Here is a 20,974-nt window from a genome sequence, read left to right on the forward strand (position 1 = left end):
AATATTCCCAGGACAGGGACAGCACGGGGTTAGATACAGAGTAAAGCTCTCTCTACACTGTCCCCATCAAACACTCCCAGGACAGGGACAGCTCAGGGGTGGATACAGAGTAAAGATCTCTCAACACTTTCCCCATCAAACACTCCCAGGACAGGGACATCACAGGGGTTAGATACAGAGTAAAGCTCCCTCTACACTGTCCCCATCAAACACTCCCAGGACAGGGACATCACAGGGTTAGATGCAGAGTAAAGATCTCTCAACACTGTCCCCATCAAACACTCCCAGACAGGGACAGCACGGAGCTAGATACAAAGTAAGCCTTCCTCTACCCTGTCCCATTGAACACTTGCAATTCCATCCCCCTTTCATGGTAACAAACTCCACTAACTTTCTGTGAAGGGGTCATAGATCAAACAATTCAGAGATGGTTTAATGCTTGGAACAGGTTAACCAGAGGGAATGTTCAAGAGCTGTACAGATATTAAACCTGGGACATGTTATGCGTTGTACACAGAGGACATTCCGGACTGATTCAGAGGCAATGTCATTTAAATGGAAGTGTTCCATTGTTTGTAGCTGGCTCAGTAATTGGGTGATTTGGAGAATGACTGTGTGTGTGTGTGAGCGAGAGAGACGGTGAGAGAAACAGAGTGTGTATGTGTGAGAGAGTGTGTGTGTTTGTGAGAGAGAGAGTGTGTCTGTGTGTGTGTATATGTATTTGTGTGGGTGAGCTTGCGTGTGTGTTTGTGTGTGCGTGTATGCATCAGTGTGTGTGTGTTTGTGTGTGAATGTGCGTGTGTGTGTGTGTGTGTGCATGTGTGTGTGTAACTCCATGATGGAGGCTGTTTGATGTGGTGTCACTGGATGAGCGAGCCTCAAATCGAAGTACATCGGATTTACAACTGCGGTCAACCATTGTGAAACTAAACTCCCAGAAAAAGCTGCTGAGCAGACTGTGTTCGAAACAAACCATACAATCAGTCCTCAATTTGCCTGAACCTGTGCAGATTCTCATACACTTCAACATGCCCTGTCTTGAAGCAGTCTGAAGCCAAAAGCAGCTTATCATTATCCAACATTAAGTAAGTCCTTCCATTGACGAAGGGCTTGTGTGCATTGACTGAAGAAGATGGGTGTCTGCACCTGAGAGCTCCTGATGGTGGTGACGAAATGATTAAAAGGTTCAGACAGAAACTCAGATGGTCAGACAATGTGTCAGCAAGAGAGCTAGGAGTGAGATAAGGAGGAATTTCTTCACTCAGAGAGTTGTTAGGTTTTGGAATGTGCTGTCTGGCAGGCTGGTGGAGGTGGATTCCATCGGGGGGTTTCAAAAGAGAGATGGATAAGTATTTGAAAGTGATAAAGTTAGAGGATTACAGGGGCTGGAGAATGGGACCAGCTGGGTAGCTCTTTCAGGAGTTTACATTTTAAGACTTAACTTTAGAGTATAATAACCTAAAAGCATAGTTTTAGATAATCTATAGTTCTAAGCATAGTCTTAGAAATTTAATAGTTTAAGTTAATTCTTCGTATTTTAATATTTATCCTTTTAGTCAATAAAGTTTGTTTTGATTGCACTGGTAATGGTGGTAGGTAATGGGTGATAAACCAAAAAAACCTTCACAGAAATACATCAGATTAATTAACCAAATGGTTAGATTAGAGTCCCTACAGTGCAGAAATAGGCCCTTCGGCCCAACAAGTCCACACCGACCCTCTGAAGAGTGACTCATTCGCCTATTCCCCACTAATGCACCTATCACAATGTGCAATTTAGGATGGCCAATTCATCTAACCTGCACATTGTTGGTTTGTGGAAGGAAACCAGAGCAAACCCACACAGACACAGATGAATGTGCAAACTCCACACAGACAGTCACCCAAGGCTGAAATTGAACCTGGGACCCTGGTGCAGCAAGACAGCACTGCTAACCACTGAGCCACCATGCCACCTGTTAGCTCTGGCTCCATCTACCTTCATTTGGTGAGCTTGTTTTTCCTGTTGTGAACATTGGCACTGACAAATGACAGAAAAGCTCGACATAGACACTACATTGCAGGTACTGTGTTAAAATAGCTGGTACAGGACACAATGGGTCAAATGGCCTCCTTCTGTACTGTAAAATATCTGTTATTTTAATAGAATCAATAGGTGCAGATTGGCTAAACTAAATGAGGAAAAAAGCATTTTGCACAAGTAATTGAGATTTGGAATGGACTGCCTAATAAGGTGTTGGAAACAGGGTCAATGACAGTGGAGTCATGGGAATATCACTGGATTTATAATCCTGCGCTAATTCTCCAGGAATATGGGTTCCAAATGCATTGTGCTAGTGGGTAGATGTTATACACAGTAGTGAGTTTAACACAGGCTGAATAAGTCACAGGTCACCTCCTACCTGTTCCTACCCATCGTTTCATGGTCTTTCACCACGATTTGGATCTCTGAACTTGCATCCAGCGGCGTTCCTTTCAAATCCCATTCAAAACCCTGTGTGCAAGGATCAACACTGAGTTCAATGCAATCGCAACAAGAAACCAAACAGAAGCAGCACACAAGATTCGACATAGCTAAGCACTAGCATGAAACCGCATTTCTATAGCACCTATCACCACATTCCAAAGTTCCTCACAGCCAGTGAAGTACTCTTGTAGTCATGCTGGAATGTCGGAGTGCAAAAACTAATTTGCGAGGTGCCACCAGCAGTGATATATCAATGCAATAACCTGTTTTGTTTTTAAGTGATGTGGGTTAACAGATAAACATTGGCCTGGACACAGTCATAGAGTCATAGAGATATACAGCATGGAAACAGACCCTTCGGTCCAACCTGTCCATGCCGACCCAATCTAGTCCCACCTGCCAGAACCCAGCCTATATCCTTCCAAACCCTTCCTATTCATATGCCCATCCAGATGACTTTTAAACGTTGCAATTGTACCAGCCTCCACCACTCCCTTTGGCAGTTCATTCCAAACACATACCACCCTCTGTGTCAGTCCACCTTTCTCCAAAACAGCTATATTCAGATCTTGAATGTCATAGGATCATACAGTGCAAAAGGCCCTTCGGCCCATTGAGACTGTATCACCAAAGCTACACTAAATCTGCATGAGCCTCACTTTAGATCAGGGCACAGAATGTGCAAACCTGCGAATAAAAGTATTCGATGACCCTGCCTCCAGCACTCACTGAGAATGAATGTTCCACAAAGGCAAGACCCTCTGAAAGAAAAACAATTCTCCTCACCTCTGATTAAAAGGGTGACCCTTAAATTGCAACATCCTCTCCCAGTTCTAGTCTCCCCTACAAAGGAAAACATCCTCTCAGCATGCATCCCTGCCAAGCCACCTCAGGATGTTATCTGCTTCAATACAATCACTTCTTATTCTCCTCAATGTCACAGTCCCAACCTGTCCAACGCTTCCATAGCAGATAATCCGTTCATCCCAGGAATCCATTAATTGCCAACACTCCACTTCCTAAGGAAATGCAGTAAGTCCATAAAGATGTTTCACAATTTTTAGAGATGCACTATGGAAGGCATTCTACCCAGATGCTTCACAGCTTGGTCTGGCAACTGCTCTGCCCAGAACTGTAAGAGACTACAGAGAGTTGTGAAAACAGCCCAGTCCATCACACAGGCCAACCTTCCACCCATTGGCTCCATCGATACTTCCCGCTCCCTTGGGAAGGCAGCAAACATCATCAAAGACCCCTACCCCTACCCCCTGGTTATAATCTCTTCTGACCTCCTACATCAGGCAGAAGATACAAAAGCTTAAACACACATACCAACAGATTCAAGAACAGCTTCTTCCCTGCTATTATTAAACTTCTGAATAGACCTCTCAAATTTTAAATTTAATGTTGATTTTGCTCTTTGTGCACCTTCCCTGCAGCCGTAACATTATATTCCTCGCCCTGTTCTATTATCATAATATTGTCTGTCTGGTTTGACCTATCTGTCTGGCACCCAAAACAAGACTTTTCACTGTACCTTGGTACGTGTGACAATAATAAATCAAATCAAAGCAAATCAACAAGTGAACCTTCTCAGCTTCAAAAACCATTATAGAAATGATCTCTAGGTTTGACAAGCCTTTTCCTCGTATTTTTTGAGGATATCATTTACAGCAATGCTCAAGGAGAGTCAGTGGATGTGATGTATTTGGATTTTCAGGAGCCTTTCAATAATGTCCCAGGAAAGAAACGAGTAGCCAAAACTAGAGGTCACTGGATTATGACAACATACTGGGATGGACTGAGGATTGGAAGGAAATAGTAGGAATAAATGGGTCACTCTCAGGATGATAAATAAAGAGACCAAAACTTTCCACAGTAGCCTCGATGTGGTCCCCATCAGACCATAAAATGTAGGAGCAGATTTAGGCCATTCAGTCTACGATCATGCCTGATGTGTCACTCAACTCCATTCTCCTGCCTTCTCCCTGTAACCTCTGAACCCTTTATTAAGCAAGATCCTATCTATCCCTGTCTTAAATATACTCAATGACTTACCCTCCCCAGCCCTCTGTGGCAATGAGTTCCACAGATTCCCCACCCTCTGACTGGAGAAATTCCTCCTCATCTCAGTTCAAAAGGGTCATCCCTTCACTCTGAGGCTGTGCCCTCAGGAGCTAGTCTCTCCTATTTGTGGAAACATCTTCTCCACGTCCACTCTATCCAGGCCTCTCAGTATTCTGGAAGTTTCAATCAGATCCCCCACTCATCCTGGGAAACTCCATCGAGTTACAGACCCAGAGTCTTCAATCACTGGGCCAGCATTTAGCCCATCCCAGAGGGCATTGCTATGGGTCTGAAGTCACATGTAGGCCAGACCTTGTAAGGACAGCAGTTTCCTTCACTATTGGGCATTGGTAAACCAGATGGGTTCGCTTCACTGGAACACTGCAGCAGGCCTAGGACTGAAATATTAACTTGAAAGCAAAACGGTGTATTGCAATGGCGCATGGTCAGAAGGTCAGGGCCATTCTCGTGACTGACAATGCAGTCTCCTCTCCATTTAACCACTCACTCAGTGTCTTTTTACATGAATTCTCTCTCAACACTGCACACCCACTTTCTGCCATTAACACCTATTCTTCACATGTATCACTTCTCTGACGCAATTGGCAGTTCCTTTCCCTTTGGCCCTGGATGCCATTGCACTCGCTCCTCCCCCTCCCTTTCTTTTACGACATAAAACTTATCAATTTCTATCCCCCTTCAATTCTTAAAAGGAGTCGTATGGATTCCAAGCAGTAACTTGGCTTTTGTGTCCACTCAGCGAAGTGAAGGACTCAGCAGCGAAATACATGTTTGCAAGTTCCTCACCTCATTCCAGACCGGGTTTAAATTGTTCTTAATAACCTTGGTCTTCTTCTTTACACCTGAAATGGAAGATAAAAGTCCATCAGTTAAAGTGCCGAAGAGGAAGAAGATGGCTTTTATAAGCAAGTGTCCTCCTTGGATCAGAGCAGGTTAAGGGTGGGTAGGACATCAGGCAGAAACTTTAATTGAACGATAAGAGATTCCACTGGCAGGAAGATCAATAATCACAGCAAACAGGTTTCATTTAGCTGATAAAAGCAGCAGAGAGGAAACAGGGAGTCTTTTTTTTTAGACACAGTGATCTGGAGTGCACTGTTGGAAAGGGGAGTGGAAGTAGGTCCGAGGGGATTTGAGATGATTACAGTGCTGTGAGGGAAGAGTAGCAAGCTGGGAATAATTGGACAGATGTTTACAAGCACCAGGAGGGACTGAATTGATAGCATTGATGTCATTTTGCAATACAGCGTGTTCAACAATGAAATGGCCATCACACCCATCGATCGTATTAGAAACATAGAACATACAACATTCTGCCCTCGATGTTGTGCCAGCCTTCTATCCGACCCTAAGATCAGATGAACCAACACACCGTTCATTGTATTATCTTCCATGTGTCTATCCAAGAGTCACTTAAATGTCCCTCATGTATCTGACTCTACTACGACCACTAGCAGTACATTTCACACACCCACGACTCTCTGTGTAAAGAACCTATCTCTGACATCTCTCCTAAACATTCCTCCAATCACCTTCAAATTATGCCCTCTATTGATAGCCATTTCCACTTTGGGAAAAAGTCTCTGGCTATCCACTCTATTTATGCCTCTCATCATCTTGTATACCTCTCTGAAGTCACCTCTCATTCTTCTTCACTCCAATGATAAAAGCTCTAGTTCCCTCAACCTTTCTTCATAAGACATGCCCTCCAGTCCAGGCAGCATCCTGGTAAATCTCCTCTGCACCCTCTCTAAAGCTCCCACATCCTGTAATGAGGTGACCAGAACTGGACACAATATTCCAAGTGTGGTCTAACCAGGGCTGTATTGAGTTCCAGCATAACTCTGTGGCTCTTAAACTCAATCTCCCTGTTAATGAAAACCAAAACCAAAACCAAATCCTATCAATGTGGATGCCAACTATGATGGGTCTGTGGACAGATCCCTCTGTTCCTCCGCACAGCGAAGAATCTGCATTCAAATCCGACTATCCAACTTTTCCAGGTTGAACTCCATCTGCCACTTATCAGCCCAGTTCTGTATCCTGTCAATGTCCTGTTGCAACCTACAACAGCCCTCCCCTCTACCCACAACTCCACCAACCTTCATGTCATCGGCAAACTTATTAACCCACCTTTCCACTTCCTCATCCAAGTCATTTATAAAAATCACAAAGAGCAGAGGTCCCAGCACTGATCCCTGCTGAACACCATTGATCACTGAGCTCCAGGCTGAGTACTTTCCATCTACTACCACTCTCTGTCTTCTATAGGCCAGCCAATTCTGTATGGGGACAGCCAGACTTTCCTGTGCCCCATGCCGTCTGACTTTCTGAATGAGTCTACCATGGGGAACCTTATCAAACGTCTTGCTAAAATTCATGTACATCACATCCACTGCTCTACCTTCATCAATGTGTTTTGTCATATCCTCAAAGAATTAATAAGAATTGTAAGGCATGGCCTGCCCCTCCCAAAGCCATGCTGACTAACTGTAATCAAACTATGTTTTTTTCCAAAAATCATAAATCCTGTCTCTCAGAAACCTCTCCAATACTTTGCCCACCACTGATGTAAGACTGACTGGTCTGTAATTCCCAGAATTATCCCACTTCCCTTTCTTGAACAAAGGAATAGCATTTGCCACCCTCCAATCATTTGGCACTACGCTAATGAGCAGTGAAGCCACAGAGATCATCGCCAAAGTTGCAGCAATCTCGCCCTCACTTCCTGTAGTAACCTCGGGTATATCCCATCTGGCCCAGGGGATTTATCTATACTTACGTTTTCAAAATTTTCAGCACATCCTCCTTCTTAACATCAACCTGTTCGAGGATATCAATCTGTTTCACGCTGTCCTCAGAAACATCAAGGTTCCGTTCAGTCGTGAATATTGAAGCAAAGTATTCATTAAGGCTCTCCCCTACCTCCTCCAACTCGAGGCACAAGTTCCCTTCATCATCCCTGATTGGCCCTGCCCTCAGTCTGCCCATCCTCATATTCCTCACATAAGTGTAGAGGCGTTGGGGTTTTCTTTAAACCTACCTGCTCAAGCTTTTTCCTGGCCCCTTCTAGCTCTCCTAAGTCCATTCTTCAGTTTCTTCATGGCTACCTTGTAACCCTCTAGAGCCCTGTCTGACCTTTGCCTCCTTAACCTTAAGTAAGCTTCCTTCTTCCTCTTGACTAGATATTCCACATCCCTTGTCAAAAAGTGTGGTGCTGGGAAAGCACAGGTGGTCAGTTAGCATCTGAGGACCAGGAGAGTTGATGTTTCAAGCATAAACTCTTCATCAGGAATTAGGCGATTGGCCAAAGGGGGCTGAGAAATAAATTGGAGGGGTGTGCGGCTGGTAGCAACAGGTCAGAGCCAAATTGGGAGGTTAGATCTGGAATAAGGTGAGAGGAGGGGAAATTAGCATAGCCAATTCACCTAACCTGCACATATTTGGATTTTGGGAGGAAACCTACATAGACAGAGGGAGAATGTGCAAACTCCACAGAGACAGCTCCCCAAGGCTGGAATTGAACCTGGGACACTGGTGCTGTGAGGCAGCAGTGCTAACCACTGAGCCACTGTGCCACCCCATATCACAGTGACTGCACCTTTGCACTATCAAGTGCCTATCCCTCCTCACTAACTCTCTGCATGCTATATCTGACTGTTCATAACCAACTTCATCCTCTGATCCATAGCCCTGGTTCCCAACCCCCTGCCAATCTCGTTTAAACCCTCCCGAAGACCCCTAGCAAACCTCCTACCCAGGATATTGGTGCCCCTCCAGTTCAGGTACAACCTGTATTGTGTTGTACAAGCTTCTCGAAGACCAGCACCCACTCACACATTCCCTCCATGTTTACCATCTCTATAACTCCGTTCAAACCAAATCAATTGCCACTTTTAATCTAACAAAGGAAAGGTAGTATTGCTCACAATCTTGATACCTCCTCAGTGCAAGCTTGGCAAGTCTGGGACATTGCCTTTTCCCTCAGTTGCCAATCATGGCTGCCACCTTAATCACTGCAGCTTCCCACAAACTCCAACATGATAAAACACACAAACAATCCCAGAAAAAAGCTGTGTTACTGTCCACTATTCCCCACACTCATCTCGATCCCTGTCAACTGTTCCCCATTCCCTTCTGTATCCTGATGAAGGGCTTTTGCCTGAAACATCGATTTTCCTGCTTCTCGGATGCTGCCTGACCTGCTGTGTTTTTCCAGCACCACTCTAATCTTGACCCTTTTGTATCGATGTCCATTATTCTTTACTCCCTTCTGTATCCTTGAATGATGACTCCTGGTACTGGACTCCCTCACCATCCCCCACTCCAGGGAAAAGACCATGTTTATTTAGCCTATCCATGCCCCACATGATTTTATAAACCTCTATAAGGTCACCTCTCAGCCTCTGACGCTCCAGGGTAAACAGCCCCAGCCTATTAATCTCTCCCTGTAGCTCAAACCTGCAAACTCTGGCAACATCCTTGTAAATTTTTTCTGAACCGTTTCATGTTTCACAACATCCGTCATATAGCAGCGAGACCAGAATTGCACACAGTATTCCAAAAGTGGTCTCACCAATGTTCTGTACAGCTGCAACTTGACTACACAACTCCTATACTGACCAATAAAGGAACGCCGCATTCACTATCCCATCTACCTGCGACTCCAATTTCAAGGAACTATGAATCTACACCCCAAGGTCTCTTTGTTCAGCAACACTCCCCAGGATCATAACATTAAGTGTCTGAGTTCCATCCTGATTTGCCTTTCCAAAATGCAGCACCTCACATTTATCTAAATTAAATTCCATCTGCCACTCCTCGGCCCATTAGACCATCTGATCAAGGTCTGCATTGTACTCTGAGGTAACCTTTTCCATGTCCACTACACCTCCAATTTTGATGTCATCTGCAAACTTACTAACCAAACCTCTTATGTTCACATCCAGGTCATTTGGTTAATTCTTCCAAAATCCAGTGACTGCAATCCTAACTGACTCAATCTCTCCTCATATGTCAGTCCTGCTTTCCCAGCAAACAATTTGGTAAATTTTCACTGTGCACAATATTACACGTATGGTCTCACCAAGGCCCTGTACAATTGCAGCAAGGCATCCCTGCTCTTGTAGGAGAACGTGAGGACTGCAGATGCTGGAGATCAGAGTCGAGAGTGTGGTGCTGGAAAAGCACAGGCAGGTCAGGCAGCATCCGAGGGGCAGGAGAATTGATGTTTCGGGCAAGAGCCATTCATCAGGGTGCCCTTCTTTACTGCCTGCTGCACCTGCATGCTTACTTTCAGGACACTCAGGTCTCATTGCACATTCCCCTGTCTCAGCATATAGCCATTCAGATAATAATGTGCTTTCCTGTTTAATACCAAAGTGGATAACCTCACATTTGCATTATGCTCCACTGTTCACCATTCCCTACCCCTCTGAGACCATAACATACCAGAGCAAATTCAATCCAGTCCACTATTCCCTATTCCCTGCTGTATTCCTGTCCCCTGCTCCCCATTCCCAGTTGTACCCCTGCCTGCCATTCTCCATTTCACCATTGTATCCCTGTTCCCTCTTCCCCATTCCCCATTATATCCCTGTTCACTATTCCCCATTCCCGCGGTATTCCCATCCTCTATTCCTTGTTCCCAGCTCTATTATGTCCAGAATTCCCCATTCCCTGGTGAATCGCTGTCCACTAGTTCCTCACTATGATACCTGTGTCCACTATTCCCCATTCCCAGCTCTATTTGTGTCCACTCTTCCCCATTCCCGGCAACTTAACTTGTCATGAACACTTTCCTGCAGGAGCCTGGGTTAAACTGTAAATATACCTTGACAAAGAAAGAAAGAACAATGAACAGTCCCTTCGGCCCATCAAGCTTGTGCCGACACTTGATGACGTTCTAAACTAAAGATCTTCTGCCTCTGTATATCCCTCCATTCCCTGCCTATTCATGTATCTGTAAAGATGCCTTTTTAGCATGGTTTTTGTACCATCTCCAACACCCCCATTGGCAGTGCATTACCACTTTCTATGTAAAAGAAACCTGTCTCTCACATCTCCTTCAAACTTAGCCCCCTTTCAGCCGAAACTAATATCCCTTAGTAATTGGCATTTCTACCCTGGGCCAAAGACTATCCATTCTAACCAACACTCTCATAATTTTGTAAGTAAGGTTGACCAAGATGACTTTCTTTGAAAAGTGGCCAAGGACAGATGGGTTGCATGAACTGGGTCAATCGTTGCTCTTGTAAAGAGCCAGCAGCGAGATGTCTGACTGAAAAACTTCTTCCTGCTCTGGAACGGTTTTACCATGCAACATTCTCTGGAGATTGGAAGAATGGATGGTGATCTCATCGCAACTCAAAACCATTTGAGGACTTCACGGGAGAGAAGCTGTGTTGCTTGGCTGGAGAGCTGAGGTCATAGGCTCACAGTCATCATCATAAGGGGCCCAGCATTTATGACTCAGAGGCACTTATTTCACTCAATGCATGTGTGTCTTTCGAATTCGCCAGCCCAAGCAGCCCATTGAGTATTGGTAGTCAGAGAGTCACAGAGTCAGACAGCACAGAAAACAGAGCCTTTGGTCCAACCAGTCCATGCCAAAACTAAACTAGTCCCATCTGCTGACATCTTCCCTCCAAACCTTTCTCATTCATGAACTTTAAACGTGGTAAGTATACCTACATCCACTGCTTCCTCAGGAAGTTCATTTCACACACGAATCACTGTGCACAAAAAAAATCTCCTCTCACCTTAAAAATATGCCCCTTATGAAATCCCCAACCCTGGGGATTCATCTTAACTATACCACTCATGATTTTATGAATCTCTATAAGATTACCCCTGAACCTCCTACACTCCAGTGATAAAGGTCCCAGCCTCTCCTTAGAACTCAAACCTTCCCTTCCCGGCAACATCCTGATAAATGTCTTCTGAAGCCTCTCCAGTTTAATACTATCCCTCCTATAGCAGGGCGACCAGGCCTGGACACAGTACGCTAGAAAAGGCCTCACCGACGTCCTGTAGAAACTCAACAAGGAACCCAAAGAAAGTGGCATCAATGGTGGCACCTGCTCAGCAATGACCTGCTCTGTGACGCCCAGTTTGGGTTCCACCAGAGTCACTGCCCCATCACAATGAAAACAGCTAGAGAGAGAGAGTCAGTGGTCAGCAATCAGTGCCCTGGGTGACCGGCTTGGAGGTGACAGAAGCTTAGGTCTGTCACTGTCATAACGTCATCCAGTATAGAAGAGGCCCTTCAATCCATCACAACTGTGTCTCCTACCTACATTATGCTGCTTGTGGGGCTTCAGCTGAGGCATCATCAAAGACCCCTCCCACCCCGGTAATGATCTCCTACACCCTCTTCCATCAGGCAGGAGGTACAGAAACCTGAACACACGCATCTGCAGGTTCAGGAACAGCTTCTTCCCACCCAGTATTAGACTGATGAATTAGACAGATAATCCTGAGCATGCCAATGTTGAATCCCGCCGAGTGCACGCCATGTGCAAAGTAACCTGCATGCCTCTGTCCAAGTCTCTGTGCTTTGTACATCCTTGCTCACTATGATCTGCCTGGCCTGCTCACGAACAAAGCTTTTCACTGTACTTGGTACGTGTGACAATAAATCAATCAATCAGGCATTGCACAGCCAGGAGTACTGCAGAGGTCGGGACGGGTAATTCGAGGAACAGGGAGGCTGTGGGGCTGGAAACCCCTTCTACAGTCAAATAACCAAGTCTTTGGTCAGCTGCAGACAGTGTGAGTCGGGTGGGGGGGGCCGGAGTGACCAAACAGCAACTCGGTCTTCCTCATGTTTAAACTGAAAGTCGAGGGAAAGGAAAGGGGAAATGGGGATGGGGGGGAGACTTGTATGGATCCTGAGCAGGGAGGCAATGCGCTTAAAACCAGAGGCATCCTGACTGCAAACGTGAACACCAAAGAAAGACTCCCTCATCCCTTAAACAAACAAACCGCGGAGCAGTTCTGTTAGTGTTCAGTAATTTTGGTTTGGCATAATTTGCAGCGCTCGGTCCTTTTTAAGTGGAGGAGTGAGAGGCAGGGCTTCTATATATGGAAACAAAATTTCAGAGTGAAGTCTGAGTCCTTTCTCTATTTCCTGTATCCCGAGGTTATGCAGGGAGAGCTCAGCTTTCCCTCCTCCAGGTCAGGGGAGAGGGGCTGGCCCTTACAGCCAGCCAGCAGGAAGGGGCACAGTCTCCACAACAGTCAGGAATCACTGGGCTATTGGAGAAATCCCAGACAGCTTTGAAATAACGGGTTTTGCACAGGACAGAATGAGTGCCATAACATTCGAAACAAACCATTGGGAAAACTGGATACAGTCCCCGTAAAATTAATCCATAATACAAGGTTTGACTGAATTATGCCTCAACCCATCCCACACAAGAATTAGAATAAAGATTCAGAAATCCTGCACGATTTATTCTTTGCAAGAAAACTCTTTCAAAGCAATTCAACATAACTTTTCAGGGAGGAAATGCCAGAATTGGATAGGCTGTATCAATGGGCTGAATGGTCTGTCTCCTAATGAAATGCACTGTCCTCCAGTCACGCTGACAGCCTCAGCACAGGAAATTTTAACTTGCCCCCTTTTCAATGCAGGGATGCAGAAGTGAAAACAGCATCCCTGTGCCCCGCACTCACTGCTGCCCCGGGTTGGCACACTCAGATTTTCTGTCCTTACCTTTGAAGCTCAGAGTCACGACTGGGTCACTGTGTCTGTCTTTCTTTTCCACATTGGGAAGATTCCTGGCTGAGTGCACAACACATCGCAGCATGCTCTGACTTGACTGGGATGCGTTCCGTGATCAAAATGAGATCCAAAAGCAGTTTTGACACACAGTACGAAAATTTCCAAAACCCCAACCCACACACACACACACTCGTAGTTTGATCACCAAGAGCAGAAATACAAATTATAGCTTCTCACACAAAACCCTCACAGGGGAATGAGTTGCCGTTAATTGTTCCCTTTTCCCAAATGGCAATTCTAGCTCCTCCCAAATTGTAAAAGGGAAAAATGATTAACCCTTGAGGTTCCTAATTTTTGTTTCACTTCTCAAGTTGCACAGGCTTCCTCTTCCTGCATGTAGCCAGCAAGCATCAGAGGAGCAGTAAAGGTTCACTTTACTTTGTTATCTTAACTCCACTCGCTCGGCGTTAATTCTGTCACCCCTCCCTTGGCCTGGCATCTTTTAGTTCTAACACTGCCAACCCCCCCAGAGGAAAACTTAGGTGGCACCAGTTGCAAATACCTGTATCTGCTGGTCTCTCTGTGCAGCTACAGAGGAGCAGTCCTTCAGCCCAGAGTTTACTTTGGGACTATTGTATTGAGGCAGTCACTAGCTGGGAGTTACTGACTGGCCGATGGCCTGGAGTAAGTTATTTAATGGACTGTAATGTAAATCCTTTTCACAATGTCATAAGCACCTCATTTCCAACTCACTCTCAGACACAGTAAGTAATGAGGAGTTGGACTGGGATGGACAAGGTCAAAGATCAAACGACACCAGGTTATAGTCCAACAGGTTTACTGCAATTTCAAATAAACCTGTTGGACTATAACCTGGCACCATTTAATTTTTAACTGTAAGTAATGCCACTGTTTTCCTTTTAAACTTCTTTTGCATAACAACACTAATTTGTTTTACTCTGTAAGACTTGTACCGAGGTACTTGTATCTAAGATGGCGCCATTAAAAGGCAGCTTTTGTAAAAAGTTTTTCACTGTCCTCCTGTACAGCAGTACGAATGACAATAAAGAATATCGTATTCAATTCTAACCCTTCCCACAGTCCCAGGCATTCACCTGGACAGCCAAGACCACACTGACCCTCCACTGCTGGTCCTGAGGTCAGTGAACTACTCCTCACCACCCCACTTCTGATTAGATTAGATTCCCTACAGCGTGGAAACAGGCCCTTTGGCCCAACACGTCCAAACCGACCCTCCGAAGGGTAACCCACCCAGACCCATTCCCTTACCCTCTAATGCACCTAACACTGTGGGCAACTTACCATTGGCCAATTCACCCAACCTGCACCTCTTTTTGGACTGTGGGAGGAAACCCACACAGACACGGGGAGAATGTGCAAACTCCACACAGACAGTCGCCCAAGGCAGGAATTGAACCTGGGTCCCTGACACTGTGAGGCAGCAATGTTAACCACTGAGTCACCTTGCCTATTTCCCTAAGTGCAGGTTAGGTGGATTGGCCATGCAAAATTGCCCACAGTAATCAGGGATGTGGAGGTTAGGTGCATAAGTCAGGGATAAAATGTAGAGTAATGGGGTAGGGGAATGAGTCTTTGCTCTTCAGAAGGTCGGTGTGGAGTTGTCGGGCTGAAGGGCCTTTTCTAACACTGAAGGGATTCTATGAAAACTGCTATGAAAATTTATATTCTATAATAATTCTATGAAAACATCTGGGGACAAATGTCAGGATCTGAGGAGGGCAGCTCCTCCCCTACCCAGGTGAGGGAAATGATGTCAATTCCAGGAGATTTGTATCGGTATTCCCCAAGGAGAGGGACATGACGGATGTTGAGGTTAGGGTTAGATGTTTGATTACTCTAGGTCAAGTCAACATAAAGAGGGAGGAAGTGTTGGGTATTTTACAAAGAAATTAAGGTAGACAAATCCCCAGGTCCAGATGGAATCTATCCCAGTTTGCTGAGGGAAGCAAGAGAGGAAATAGCTGGGGCCTTAACAGTTACCCCCTTGTTTAAGAAGAGTAGCAGGGATGATCCAGGTAATTATAGACCAGTGAGCCAGATGTCAATGGTAGGGAAGCTGCTGAAAAAGATACTGAGGGATAGGACCCTTTCCCTTTTGGAAGAAAATGGACTTAGCAGTGATAGTCAACATGGTTTTGTGCAGGGAATGTCATGTCATACCAACCTAATAGAATTCTTTGAGGAAGTGACAAAGTTTATTGGTGAGGGAAGGGCTGTAGATGTTATATACATGAACTTCAGTAAGGCATTTGATAAAGTTCCCCATGGTAGGCTGATAGAGAAAGTGAAGTCACATGGGATTCAGGGTGTACTAACTGGATGGATAGAGAACTGGCTGGGCAGCAGGAGACAGAGAGTAATAATGGAAGGGAGTTTCTCAAAATGGAGAACTTGTGACCAGTATTCCACAGGGATCCATGTTGGGACGGCTGTTGTTTGTGATATATATAAATGATCTGGAGGAAGGTATAGGTGGCCTGATTAGCAAGTTTGCAGATGACACTAAGCTTGGTGGAGTAGCAGATAGTGAAAGGGACTGTCAGAGAATGCAGTAGATTATAGATAGATTGGAGAGATGGGCTGAGTAATGGCAGATGGAGTTCAATCCAAGCAAATATAGGGTGATGCATTTTGCAAGATCCAATTCAAGAGTGAACTGTACAGTAAATGGAAAGGTCCTGGGGAATATTGATGTACAGAGAGATCTGGGTGTTCAGGTCCATTGTTCACTGAAGGTGGCAACACAAGTCAGTAGAGTGGTCAAGAAGGCATATAGCATACTTTCCTTCATTGGACAGGGTATTGAGTACAAGAGTTGGCAGGTCATGTTACAGTTATATAAGACTTTGGTTCTGCCACATTTGGAACACTGTGTACAGTTCTGGTCACCACATTACCAAAAGGATGTGGATGCTTTGGAGAGGGTGCAGAGGAGGTTCACCAGGTAAAGAGGGTATTGCCTGGTAAGGAGGGTGATGGTTATGAGGAGAGGTTGAGTGGATTAGGATTATTTTGATTAGAAAGATGCAGGTTGAGGGGAGACCTGATTGAGATCTATAAAAATCATGAGAGGTAGATTCAGGGTGGATAGCAGGAAACTTTTTCCCAGAGAGGGGGACTCAATTACTAGGGATCACGGGTTCCACGTGAGAGGGGAAAAGTTTAAGGGAGATATGCACAGAAAATTCTTTATGCAGAGGGTGGTGGGTACCTGGAATGCATTACCAGCGGAGGTGGTAGAGGTGGGCACGATAGCGTCATTTAAGCTGTATCTAGACAGATACATGAATGGGCAGGGAGCAGAGGGATACAGATCCTTAGAAAATAGGCGACAGGTTTAGACAGAGGATCCAGATTGACAAAGGTCTGAAGGGCTGAAAGCCTGTTCCTGTGCTGTAATTTTCTTTATTCTTTATTTTCCAGCACTGGTGAGTTCTTCCAGCTACAGCGAGTGGTCAAACATGACTCGCCAGGCCAGTTTACTCCCCCGTTTTCTTTCTCCCTTATATAAGTTTTACTTTTGCTTTCAAATAATTTTTTCTTTGTTCATTAACAGAACGAAGCTTTCGCCATCCCTAATTACCCAGAGGGCAGTTAAAACATCGCTGTAAGTCACATGTAGGTCAGACCAGGAAAGGACGGTAGTTTCCTTCCCTAAAGGATATTAGTGACCCAGATGGGATTTTCCCGACAATTGACAATGGTTTCATGGCTAGCATTCGACTCTTAATTCCAGGTATTTTACTGAATTCAAATTCCACTATCTATTATGACAGGATTCAAACCCAGATCCGCAGATCATTACCTGGGTCTCTGGATTAACCGTCCAACGATAATATCACTAGACCATCACCACCCCAAGAATAAATTACTGTGACCTTTCGGAATCTTAATTCTAACTCCTGCGAGGGATGGATTTCAGGATAATTTAGTCAAATGTTGCATTCCGGATTAATTTTAACAAGGTTAAGATTACTATATCCAGTTTTGTCGGCTTCCACAGTTTGTTCCAAATGTTGTAACACTCGCTGTCTCTCCTGTGAAAATCTGTTATTGCAAGGCTCCCTGTCTGCCCAGGATTTCTCTGTTAATCCAGTCATTCCTGGCTGTTTCTAATGGACGCCGTCGAAATCAGTTTCTACTGCAAACACAGCTCTCTGCTCCTCCATCTGGGTCACTGGTGAAATAATAAGATGTTGGTATCCGTTTCAGAGGCTGCTTAATACTTCACAGTGTGTTAGTCACTGACAGGATGTGGGCGTCGCTGGGCTGCGCCAGCATTTATTGCCTGTCTCTAGCTGCCTTTGAGAAGGTGGTGATGAACTACCTTTTGTGTGCTGTAGTTTGACCCATTAGGGAGGGAATCCCAGGATTTTGACCCAGTGATAGTAAAGGAATAGCGCTATATTTCCAAGTCAGGATGGTGAGTGGTTTGGAGGGGAACTTGCAGGGGGTGGTGTTCTAATGTTGGGAGTGTGTTGCTGGAAAAGCACTGCAGTTCAGGCAACATCCGAGGAGCAGGAAAATCAACTTTTCGGTCCAGAGCCCTTCATCAGGAATGAGTCTGGGAGCCTCGTGGGTGGAGAGATAAATGGGAGGGGGGGGTGGGGCTCGGGGGCAGGTAGTTTAGAATGCAATAGGTGGATAGGGGTGGGAATGAAGGTGATAGGTCAGAGAGGAGGGTGGAATGGATAGGTGGGAAGGAAGATTGACAGGTGGGACAGGTCATAAGGATGGTGCTAAGCTGGAAGGTTGGAACTGGGTTAAGTTGGGGGGGAAGGGAAATGAGGAAACTGGTGAAATCCACACTGATGCCCTGGAGTTGAAGTGTTCTGAGACGGAAGATGAGGCGTTCTTCATCCAGGCGTCGGGTGGTGAGGGAGCGGCGGTGGAGGAGGCCCAGGACCTCCATGTCCTCAGCAGAGTGGGAGGGGGAGTTGAAATGTTCAGCCTCGGGGGCAGTGGGGTTGATTGGTGCGGGTATCCTGGAGATGTTCTCTAAAATGCTCTGCAAGAAGGCATCCAGTTTCCCCAATGTAAAGGAGACCGCACGGGAGCTACGGTGAGCCTCTCCTCATCGAATATGGGCATACAGATTCTCGAACAGCAAAGTTATGGAATTTTATTTGTTCATGGGAGATGGGTATTCCTGGCCAATTTAACACCTATTGCCTGGAAAGCAGTTAAGAGTCAACCACATTGTGTGGGTCTGGAGCAAAATGTAAGCCTGACCAGGTAAGGATGGCAGATTTCCATCCCAAAAGGACATTAGTGAGCCAGATGGATTTTTCCAACAGCTAGCAATGGATTTATGATCATCATTAATTCTAGGTTTATTTTTTAAACTGAATTCAAATTCCACCATCTGCAGAATTCGAACCTGGGCCCTGAGAACATTACCTGGGTGCCCGGATGAATAGCCCAGTGATAATATCACTCAGCCATCACCGCCATGAGTGAAACAGATGGAAAGGTCGCTAGCACTCTTAAAGATCCATCCCACCCTGGCAATGTTTTTCTACAACCTCTACCATCGGGGAGAAGGTACAGAAGCCTGAACACACGCACCAGCCGGGTTCGAAACAGTTTCTACCCTACTGTTGTTAGAATACTGAATGGACTCACAAACTCTTAACATTGGCCTGTACCTGTGTTTTTGTTTTTGCTGCTGTTTACCTATTATTTACTATCTATGCTACTTAACTCTGTGATCTGCCTGTATTGCTCGCAAGACAAAGCCTTTCACTGTGCCTCGGTACACGTGACAATAAATTCAATTCAAATTCAGTTCAATTCAGCTGGGTTTTTGCAACAATCGAAAGGGGTTATAAAGTCACGATTTGACCATTTATTCCAAATTTTATTGAATTGAAATCCCTCCACTTGCCATTCACATACTCCCTCTAATTTCATTCTGCATCCACCCACCCCCTCACTCCACCCGCCCCTCGGTGCACAGGCCTCTGGTACCCAGCTGTGCCATTGAGATCCAAAAGCAGGAGTCAATGTGTCCTCACACCAATCACCCTGAGCAGCACACACACCTTGGACAGAGCACTACTGTCACAGCTGAGAGCCGAACCTGGGTTACCAGGGCTACAGCTCGAGATTACTCACCCCCTGACACTGTCACTGTCCTGATGCCTTCCTATTAGCTGACACGCAGCTGACATGAGAGATGGTGTCTCCTGCTTCTGATTGTTCATGTTTTGTTCTCTGTGAAATATATTGGCTCAAAACACTTGAGAGAGTTCAATCACATGAAGGTGAGCAAGTGAGTAATTGGCCAATGCAGCACTTTGGACACTGTATCTGGTATCCAACTACGCAACAATTTGAACATATATACCACAACTTGGATGTGTACACCATGAGTAAAGTGGCCCACAGCAAGACAGAGTCTGTGATCAAATTAAATGTGCAAATGAGCTGTTCATGGGAAATATTTGTGACCCGCAGGTTGTGGTCACTGTAATAGCTTTCCAAAGGCAGCCTAAAGGAGGCACAGTGGGGTTTCTGGAGGGAATTCCTGAGCTTGGAACTCAGGAAGCTGAAGATGGGCTGTTTAAAATTAGAGTCACTCAAGAGACCATGGCCTGTACCTGTGTTTTTGTTTTTGCTGCTGTTTACCTATTATTTACTTATCTATGCTACTTAACTCTGTGATCTGCCTGTATTGCTCGCAAGACAAAGCCTTTCCCTGTGCCTTGGTACACGTGACAACTCCTGAGATGGGCTGATTAAAATTAGAGTCACTCAAGAGACCAGAATTTGAGGTACACGGAGACCTTGGAGGGTTATGGGGCTGGAGAAAATTGCAGAGATACAGAGTGGGTTAATTTAAAAACAGGCTCGGGAATTTTGAAACCAAGATATAGAAATCCTACAGTGTGGAAGCAGGCTATTCAGTCCATCATGTCTGCACTGATCCTCCAAAGAGCATCCCACTCAGACCCAGCTCCCTATCCCTATAACAGCTCCCTATCCCTATAACTCTGACTTACCCGTGGCTAATCCACCAAACCCACACAATGGGCAATTTAGCATGGCCAATTCCCATAACCTGCCCATCTTTGGACTGTGGGAGGAAACCAGAGCACCCACACAGGAAACCCAAGCAGACACGTGGAGAATATGCAAACTCCATACCGACAGTCACCTGAGGGTGGGATCAAACCCAGCTTCCTGGTGCTGTGAGGCAGCAGTGCTAACCACTGAACCACTGTCCTGCCTTAGGACACAGTGAAAGTTGGTGATCTGGGAGATTAAATAGATCAGTGAACACAGGAGAGATAGAGTCATAGAGTCATAGAGATGTACAGCATGGAAACAGACCCTTCCAAACCCAGCTTCCTGGTGCTGTGAGGCAGCAGTGCTAACCACTGAACCACTGTCCTGCCTTGGGACACAGTGAAAGTTGGTGATCTGGGAGATTAAATAGATCAGTGAACACAGGAGAGATAGAGTCATAGAGTCATAGAGATGTACAGCATGGAAACAGACCCTTCTGTCCAACCCGTCCATGCCGACCAGATATCCCAACCCAATCTTGTCCCACCTGCCAGCACCCGGCCCATATCCCTCCAAACCCTTCCTATTCATATACCCATCCAAATGCCTCTTAAATGTTGCAATTGTGCCAGCCTCCA

At 45.5% G+C, this 20,974-nt stretch overlaps 1 protein-coding gene across 1 annotated transcript in view; it reads right to left on the reverse strand.

The window, feature by feature from the left end:
* Window positions 1–2,398: 2,398 nt before the first annotated feature.
* LOC122553546 (dysferlin-like) overlaps window positions 2,399–20,974 on the reverse strand; it is a 47,214-nt gene continuing 28,638 nt past the window's right edge. Inside the window, exons 2-3 of the mRNA XM_043697945.1 lie at window positions 5,342–5,397; window positions 2,399–2,494 (exon numbers count right to left, since the gene is read on the reverse strand). Coding sequence (XP_043553880.1) covers window positions 2,399–2,494; window positions 5,342–5,397 — 152 coding nt within the window. The remainder of the gene's footprint in view (window positions 2,495–5,341; window positions 5,398–20,974) is intronic.

The sequence above is a fragment of the Chiloscyllium plagiosum genome, chromosome 1 (assembly GCF_004010195.1).
Source record: "Chiloscyllium plagiosum isolate BGI_BamShark_2017 chromosome 1, ASM401019v2, whole genome shotgun sequence".
NCBI lineage: Eukaryota > Metazoa > Chordata > Chondrichthyes > Orectolobiformes > Hemiscylliidae > Chiloscyllium > Chiloscyllium plagiosum.